General features: G+C 36.9%; 1 protein-coding gene across 1 annotated transcript in view; it reads right to left on the bottom strand.

The window, feature by feature from the left end:
* The window catches only part of SEC11A (SEC11 homolog A, signal peptidase complex subunit), a 41843-nt gene that overhangs the window by 10445 nt on the left and 21516 nt on the right, over positions 1 to 9882 (bottom strand). The window contains exon 3 of the mRNA XM_044662521.1: positions 7204 to 7353. Within this exon, the coding sequence (XP_044518456.1) occupies positions 7204 to 7353 (150 nt within the window). The remainder of the gene's footprint in view (positions 1 to 7203; positions 7354 to 9882) is intronic.

Genomic DNA, 9882 nt, shown 5'->3' with positions numbered 1-9882 from the left:
TATATATATATATATATATATAAACAGGCACTTTAGAAATGGCCTGTTAAGAAATAAAGCAAAAAAAAAAAAAGAAAGAAAGAAAGAAAGAAAGAAATGAGGCAATAGGTAAACTAACATTTAGTGGGCTCCTTTGGAAAGACTGTGAGTAAACCTGACCAAAACAAGAACAAAAGATGGGGACATCCTTCACAGAATGCTGAAGCATGAATAGGACTTCTTTCCCCCTTTTAAAATTAAACAATTTCTGATTCTTAGGGTAGACAACAGTCCTTCTGGACTGACAGGTAGATCCTAGAAATTCTCCATGATACAGCGTAAAGAACACAATGGATTTGAAATAATACAATACAGCCAACTTACAACCTCCCTGAGCCTCAGCTGATTCATCTCTAAATTGGGGATAATATTATTTATCCTTCCTATCTCAGAGGATTATTGTGAGATTCAAATGAGATAAAATATGTAAAGTACTTTTTGATAGAAAAGCACTTTTCAGTCAGTGTTATTGTCAGTATTAGTTGAATCCCTTTGACGTAGAAAATACCATAGCAAGACAAAACAACTAAGACATAGTCCCAGCACACATTAAGCTTACAATGAACTGGGGGTATAACAGACAACACAAACATGTAACACCATATATTTAATGCAAAACTGACTTTATTGAGATAAATAAAATTCAAATTCAAGGTCCCAGGGAAATAGGAGGGGAAACAATCAAGTACACAGTTAAAGGGGCTAGCCTTAGCAAGAAGCTGGACCACTCATTTTTATCTCTGAGAACTAAGGGCAATAATGAATAGAGAACAGTTAAAAGAACTGAGATATATGGAGATGGGAAGCTAAGAAAATTTATGACACAATTAATCTTACATGAAATTGGAAAAGCAAGGTACAAAGACAGGAGAAGGGATGAGGCTTAAGGAGAAAAGAAAAGGTTTCAAACAGATTTTGGGGAATGAAAGCAAGAATTGATAAAAAACAATGAAAGTATGGCTGAGTAGTAGTGAAAGCCCAGTGAAGGCTCTGAAAATTAAATTCACAGGGAATGAAATCAGTTCAACTTCAGCATTTTCTCCAGCAATAGTAGACTGGTGCTTCAAGTTTTCCTGAGAAACTCAAATACCAGGTCTTCCAACATTTAATCCTTCTTAAAAAATTCTTTCACTGAAGCTCTTCCCAATTTGCCATTTCTTCTTTCATATTTACCCAGCTCCATTCTAGGTCAGTGGTGCAAGTACAGAGATCAGCCTGTTATGTGCTGATAAAAGCAACCAGGTTCCTCCTCCTTCTGTTGCCCAATCAGGAAGTGTTTTTTGTGCATATCTTAATATCATGTAGAGGACAAGCTACAAGACTGTACTGCTGACTGGGGCAGGCACACAAGGATGCCTCCGTGACTCCAAGTTACAATCATAACAGAAGCCGATAATCAGATGACTTCTCTCTTTTGGCTCAAAGATGATGTGGTGATGAAATGTGTGTTTCTCCAAATAGCTTTTAAAACTACTAACCACAACAACTTTGCAATCAATAGTGCTGTACACAATTTTAATGACCAAAACTTAGGGACGAAATAAATTAAGGCACTGAAGACTTAAGCTCTAAGATCAATTGCCATGGAAAAAATAATGAACACAAAAAGAATGTTGAACACAAGTGGCATATTATCAATGATGACTTGTATGCATTCTGTCATAAAAGATCTCAATGGATAGAGAGCCAGGCCTGGAGTTGGGAGGAACTGGGTTCAATCTGGACTCAAGATACTTCCTAGCTGTGTGATCTTGGACAAGTCATTTAACCAAAACTGAACAACCCTTACCTCTCTTCTGCCTTGAAACCAATACTTGTATTGATTCTAAGACAGAAGGTAAGGCTTAAGTCATCATATATTTCCTGGAAGACTGAAAAAGGTCTGTCAGGTGATACCTTCTGATAACAGATGCATAGTCCAAATGTACACTGATACCCATAGAAGGATGAAAGACCTAAATCAGAAGTTCTTAACCTGGGGTCCAAAAATTTGATTTCTGAATTTATTAAAATTTTTTTTCTAGCATTCATTTTTTTGAAAACAAAAAACAAAAATCCCTTACCTCCCATCTTGGAATCAATACTATGCATTGGTTCCAAGGCAGAAGAGTGGTAAGGGCTAGGCAATGGGGGTCAAGTGACTTGCCCAGGGTCACACGGTTGGGAAGTGTCCGAGGCCAGATTTTTTGAACCTAAGACCTCTTGTCTCTAGGCCTGGCTCTCAATCCACTGAGCTACCCAGCTGTCCCCTCTAGCATTCATTTTTGAAAATTCTGAGTTCCAAATTCAAATAAGTGAAAAAAATTCTTCAGTCTACATCTAGAGTTCACCAGTTATCTCTCTGGAGGTGGATAGCATTTTTTGTCACAAGTCCTTTGGAAGTATCTTGATCAGAGAAGCTATCTAAGCCTTTTAGACTTATATATCCTTAAAATGTTGCTATTACTTGGTTTTTCTGAAACCATCCTGCTCATCATTTCTTATGTCACAATAATATTCCATCTCAATCATATATCGCAAGTTGTTCAACCATTCCCCAGTTGATGGGCATCTCTCCATTTCAAATTCTTAGCCACCACAAAAAAGAGTTGCTATAAAATTTTTCTTCTTTGATCTCTTTGGGATATAGACCAAATAGAAGTATGGCTGGGTCAAAGGGCATGCATAGTTTTATAGCCCTTCATCTGGACATGAACTCATTTAAAAAAATTTTAAATAAACAATATAACTGATTTTCTCTTTAATCCCCTGTATTATATCTTTATACATTTAAAAACATAATATGAGAAAGGGTCAAAAAGGCCTCATCAGACTGCTGGAGGGGTCCATTACACAAAGAAGGTTAAGAAAATCTGCCCTAGAGGAAAGCTTCTAATGTACCAGGGGAATCCTCTACGGAGGATGAGAAAGCATGCAAATGAGATAATATAAAAGAATAAAACTGTATTTACTATTTGCAGACATAAAAAGGCATATTATATTAAGAGAAAGGGAGGAAAGTAGGCCAGTTGAAGGAGAAAAGAAATTAAGAAGGGAATAATCTTTCCTTAGCACCTTGCTTCCCACCCTTATTCCTAGCCTGACAACCACATCTCTGTTGTAAAGTAGCCCCCTACTTCCACCCACACCCTTCCAATCTGCCTAGTTTACTGCTTAAAGTAGATAATTATTGAAATAAATAACTATGTTACTAAAAGTAACTCTTAGGAATTTAGGACAGCCTCACGATTACAAAGTACTTTACTAAAAGCCCAAGCTTTGTTATATATCAGTGAAAAACCCAGAATTTCATGAGAAAGGAAAAGTATATCTGAAAAATAAATTAGGACATCTTAATATGAGATCTGTCTTTTCACACAAACTTTTTAAATTTATCAAATTTTGAAAGGGTATGTGAAAACATATCTCTGACAGTAGAAAATAGGGAACTTCTGGCCAGGTCAGATCAAGGCCCTGACAATTTTGTAGTATAAGCTAATGTCACTTTGCCCACAGTAATGCAGCCCAGAGAATACTGGTTATAGATAAGATAGGCTGGCAGCTTTTGAATGTCAAGGGGACCTTTTAAATACTGTAGAAACTGAAGACTGCAATGATCCAAAGATAATTCATAAAAATCTTTGTTAACCCTTAATATTCAAATCCTTCAGAATTCTATGAAAGAATAAATTTTCACTTCCTGTACTCAAAATTTATTTTTGAAATAAAAACACTATTTCTTAATAAAGAATTGTCTAAATTACTGAAGAGTTAAAAAAGGATTTCTAAGATGGTGATAAAAACTAGAAGCTTGAAGAACAGGCAATCAAAGTTATTTTATTCTCATTCAAAATTAAAAATAGATAAAACAAAGTTCTAACAGATTAAAAAAACTTAGTTTTTTAAAAAGATTGTATTTTAATTAATGGTCAAGAGGGCAGAACTGGAAAAATAGAGAACGTAGGGATTAGAAAGAGCTGCAGGAAAAGGGAGCAGAAGGAATAATATAGGTGACAGAAGAAAGGGATGTAAGGGTATTATGGTGTGATAAAGACAGAAAGAGCTAGAAGTGAGTATGATAATCTAAAATAGCCCAAGTAATCAACTGGTCTTACTGTCTTAAAAATCCTAATTAAGTTTCCACAATTTTAGAAGAATCTTTTCTGAGAGGAGAAAAACTTAATTCACCTAAGATTTCTCTGAAAAAGAAGCTTATCTCCCCATAGAATTCTAAAGGTTATGTAACACATTCAGTACTTGAATGATAAGATTATGTAGAGTAGAATGATCAGATGGATAAAGGACTTGCACAAACTGATGTAAGCAGAGCCAGAAACCAATATAAACCATGACCACAATAATATAAGTTGAAAGTATAGCAACCACACACAACCAACCTAAATAAATGATGTGAAATTACAAAGAACAAGCCAGGCCCCAAAGAAGAGATTGCTCTTTTTCTTGGGTACTGTAGAATTTTTTGATATTTTCTGTTTAGTTTTAATTAATTTTTTTCTCTTGCTCTTAAAAAATTTATTTGTAATAAGGAATAGTTCTCTTTAAGAAAGGAGAAGAAATAAAAGATACAGGGGGAAATGTAGGTGATATAAAAACAAAAGATGTCAATCTTAAATCAAGGAAACTGAACAAATTCCTAAGAAATTATCATGAATTTAGTAGTTATTCCTTTGTTAGTAGGGCAGGGAGAATGGTGTGTTGCCACATGCAGAGGTGGAGAGAACCAAGTGGTTTTACATAACCTACAGGCCATCTTCCTGGGATGTTGCTTTGGTGTTGGGGCTGCAACTATGGGAAATCTAGTGCCCTCGAGCAGATAGGAACAAAAGCTACTTCAGGAACAACTATGCCATCATTTCTAAAGTATGGAGATGGCAATTAGCCAGGGTACTTAAGGAGAAGAGAGGGCAGTTATTACTCCAGGAGCAAATAAGTCTTGTCTTTGAGCTGAATAGGATTAACAATAAGGGTAGAATTGACCCTTGTAAGCCTTCAGCAAGAAGAGAAGGACACAGCTGCAGTTGTGTGGGTGTTGTTTGAACTTCACCTGTGTGTTGACTAACTTGGGGGGAGGGTGCCAAAATCCCTGGAAGGGGGAGTCTGATGACACAATAATTCATATTCAGCTTGAGATGAGAATTCACCCCACCCTCTCCTTCTAGAGGCCTGTTGGAGAGAGCCCCACAATTAAATAGACTTGAAAGCTTCATCTCAATTCTTTGAAAGGTTAGGATGGCCTCATCCCACTGTATCTGAAGGCTATATTTGAAATCGGCATTTATGTCACTTGGCTGAACTTTTATCTCTTCCTCCTCTACTCCAAATCAAATCCAGTTTTTGGTCTAGTTCAGGGGTCAGGAACTAAATACATACCCAAGGCTCTCTTAGCCAAAATAAATGAAGAGTCTATTCTTGTGTGCTGATTTGTTTCATTAATACTCAAAAAACATTACATACTATGAAAGGCAGCTTTGCAGGTAAGTGAATTCTCACAATCCACTCCTCATCCCACCAGGGAGCTCAGAACCAGGGCTTCCCTTGGGGCACTCCACTTGGAAATCCTTTCCTTAGAAATCCTTTCCCACTTATCTTGTCATACTTCCTTTACTTTTCCTCTAACTAACTTACATACTGTAGCCTCTCATGGATAGGCTGTTTCTGTCTTTCCATTTCTAATATGATATGATAAATTAAACACATGTTACTAAAGTGTGCAAGACTCAAGGCTGAAATACAAATTCATATATTTATACTAATGCTCTTCAAAAAGTTAAAAGGCTAAGAATATTACCAAATATCACCCTTCTTTCAATTTAATTTAACAAACATTTAATAAGCACTTACCATGTGCAAGGTACTGTGCTAAGATAGCAGGAAGGTTGCTATCTCTGACTTAGCTAGTTTGTGATATACTTGTGAAAATCAGCAAGCAGGCCAGGTATAACTTATATCAAATTATTTGTCTTTTCAATAAGGAGGGAATAGAGAGAGGAAGAGAATTTGGAACTCAATATTTTTTAAAATGGATGTTAAAGAAAATCAGAAAGCAGGGAGGTGTCTGAAAAGACTGGAGGTTTAGTGAACTGTAAGTTCAATGAATGAACAGTGTGATATGGCTGCTAAAAAGCTAACAGGAACTTAGGAAATAGTGTTTAAGACTAGGGAGGTACAAGTATATATTTAAAAAAAAAAAACCAAAAACCAAAAAACCCTTACCTTCTGGTCTTGGAGTCAATACTGTGTACTGACTCCAAGGCAGAAGAGTGGTAAGGGCTAAGCAATGGGGGTTAAGTGACTTGCTCAGACACAGCTAGGAAGTGTCTGAGGCCAGAGTTGAACCTAGAACCTCCCATCTCTAGGTCTGGCTCTCAATCCACTGAGCTACCCAGCTGCCCCTGAGGTACAAGTATAATTTGCTTGAGTAATACCATATCTGGAGTATTGTATTCAATCTTGGCCTTTCATGTTTTAGGAAACGCATTGATGACATGGGGAGTAATCAAGAGGAAGGTACTCAGGATGATGAAGAGCTGCTAGATCATGTAAACTGGTTGAGGGGAAAAAAGAAGACTGGGGTAGGTGGATAAAGGCAGTATAGAAGGCTGCCAGGAGGGTGCAGCTGGGTGGCTCAATGGATTAAGAACCAGGCCTAGAGAATGGGAGGTCCTAGATTCAAATCAGACAAACCTTAACTGTGTGACCTTGGGCAAGTCACCTAATCCCCATTGCCTAGCCCTTACCACTCTTCTGCCTTGGAATCAATACACAGTAGTGATTCTAAGATGGAAGGTAAGGGTTTAAAAAAAAGAAAAGGAAAGGAAAGAAAAAGGTTGCCAGGTGTAAGGGGAGATGGGACCTGTTCTGTTGGGCCTTAGAGAACAAAACAATGGCAATGAACATAAATTGCAGAAAGTCAGCCTGATGTTTAATGCAAAGAAAAACTATCTAACAAATACCATCCAAAAGAGGAATAGGTGGTGAATTCCCTTCTCTTCTCTCCCTTTTCTAAAAATCCTCAAGAGAAAGTTAAAAGCCAAGTGGGTTCTAGTCCCACAATGTGGCCTCTATAGTTCCTTCTAATTTTGTGAGTCTGAGAAAATAAAATCCAATACTGCAAAAGACAGTGAAAATACTTGAATAACCCCAGCAAGCATGCTTTGCACATACCTTTCATGAATTTTCAACACTCGGTGAACAATTGGAATTTCCCTTCCTTCTATCTTAAAGACAACAATCTCTCCTACTCTTATGGGATCTTCAATTCGATTGGTTAAAAAGAGAAGATCTCCTCTGTGAAATGCAGGTTCCATGCTTCCACTAGGGGAAAAAAAGAGCAATATCATTAGCAAAAGTAAATACTTGCTTCACCTTAAGCATGTTTCAAAATTAGATGACATAAAATTCAGCAGAACACCTTTGGAATACATTCATCTTTTGTAATTACAACTGTAATCATCTGATTAAATATGGCATGGGTTTAAAAGATAGTTTCCTCTGGTCCCATCTAATGAATTTTACACTAAAGGTTTGTTACATGATTAGTCTTCATTCTAACTAGCCTACTTCAAGTACTATTATTTGGAGCTTTCTTATATCTTGAAAATGGCACAATATTACTAATTTCTTAACCTTTTAAAATTTCAAATGAATAACACAGTAGGAAAAGAAAGAATGAACTTTAAAAACACTGCCCTTATTACATCTGAAAATCACTAGATATATTTTGGCATTCAAATGAGCACTGGATCTTCTTTTACTGCCACTTAGGAAGATATGGCTAAGATGACCTTATGGATTTAACTCAAGTGCTCATCAAGGCAAAAGAGCAGCTCTGCCTAAGAAATCACATCTTTATTATCTCTTTGTTTCTGTTTTGCAAAAAGCCAGGAAGGTGGGAGAAAATGAATAAAGGTTAAAGAATAGAGAAGGTGGAAAAAACAGATTAGTTCTAGAAGGAACTGGATTTTCAGACCTTCCATAAATTTGCCTAAGAATTTGCAGGTGGATTTGCAGGTTATTACAAAAGTACTCCAAAGGGAAATGTACGGAATAGATAGAATTCAATTCTGTTGAGAGAACTGCTTTTTCACCATTCCCCTAACCTAGACTTCCAGATAAATTTTCTAAAATCCTTTTCTCCACTATTGATTAATGAATTGTTTTAGACTAGTTCCCTGAACTAGTATCCCATTAGCAACAATTTTTAAAAGTAGCTAAGTTGGGGGCAGCTGGGTAGCTCAGTGGAGTGAGAGTCAGGCCTAGAGACAAGAGGTCCTAGGTTCAAACCCGGCCTCAGCCACTTCCCAGCTGTGTGACCCTGGGCAAGTCACTTGACCCCCATTGCCCACCCTTACCACTCTTCCACCTATGAGACAATACACCGAAGTTAAGGGTTTAAAAAAAAAAAAAGTAGCTAAGTCATTCCTCTAGTATTCTTTTTAAAAAAAAAAAACCCTTATCTTCTGTCTTAGAATTGATACTAAATATCTGTTCCAAGGCAGAAGGGAGGTAAAGGCTAGGCAATTGGGATTAAGAGACTTGCCCAGGGTCACATAGCTAATAAACATCTGAGGGTAGATTTGATTTCCTCTAGTATTTTAAGGTCAAAGTTGAAGTGTCCACGATGGAAGGATCAAGTAAATAGAAAGGGAACCAAATTCAACTCAGGGGCTATGAGGAAGTTTGACCTGCCTTCAAACAGAAGACTTGATCTTATTTGCTGTTTATAACTTTCCACACTACCATGTAAGGGAATAACAGTTTTGCTTCTTGAAGATGTGACACCCTGCACTTCCTCTTTCACTTCCATCTGGTCCCTCTTTTCCTTCACTGCATGACTTCCCTGCAGAATACTAGCTCAGTTAAATGTTTATCCTGCACAAACTATTTCATTCCAGTGAAGAAATCCTTGGTTACTAAAAGGAAGATTTCTCTTTAAATATGCTTGATACAGCTTATTTGACTCATTAATCAGGCTCTTGACAAGCTACATTTTACACCCAAAACAGACTGTTTCACACATTTAGATTACATTTAGAGATTTTAAGTTCTGCTTTACTGATTTTCACTTCTTATTTCTAACCCCTAGAGCTATGAACACTTGAGGGGAATAACATTGGAGAAAATAACCGTTGTTACCTGAAAATGGAAACATTTTAGATTATGAAGCTTTAAAAAATATATACATTTAAAATATTTAAGGGATTCCTACACATGGCTCTTAATTCTGGAGGAAAGAATTGACTTTACATATTCTACATAATTTCTGAGATTGAATTGGGGTGGGGGGGAATCTTTCTAATAGAAGACAAGCCCCTTACAAATAGAGGCAATGTAGGGTACCTGGCACAAAGTAAACAATTACTATTTTTTTTTAATTCAACTCTTTTCATTTAGTGTGTTACAGGATGTGACAGCTGACCTGAACTAAAGACAGATAATGAGAGCATCTTAGAAGGCCTGGCCAGAGAGCAGTCTACAGCAGCAAGCACATATTATGGGGACAGAGTTGTGGGAGTCTTCAGAAGATCCACAGAGGATGTGAACCTACTAGAGAACTTGGCTCAGGCCCTAACCACAAGTGCTATCCAGGTGATTTGTTGTGATTGTGCTCTATGTGTATTCCTGCTAGAAGCAATTACCATCTCTATATGTATGTTAAGTACACTTTGGGGAATGTGACCCTTTATTCTCACCTAATAGAGAAAAGGAAGAATTTCTAGACTTGCTGGAAAAAACAAAAACAAACAAAAAACCAGGAAGACATTCCAAATAAGAGCTGGAGGGGAATTAAACCAATGTTAATTAGTTGTATGACAGAAGAACAGGTCATGGAGGAAAGATGTA

This window comes from Gracilinanus agilis, chromosome 2, assembly GCF_016433145.1.
Source record: "Gracilinanus agilis isolate LMUSP501 chromosome 2, AgileGrace, whole genome shotgun sequence".
Lineage (NCBI taxonomy): Eukaryota > Metazoa > Chordata > Mammalia > Didelphimorphia > Didelphidae > Gracilinanus > Gracilinanus agilis.
The sequence above is the reverse complement of the archived record's forward strand: the minus strand, read 5'-3'. Positions and strand labels throughout refer to the sequence as shown.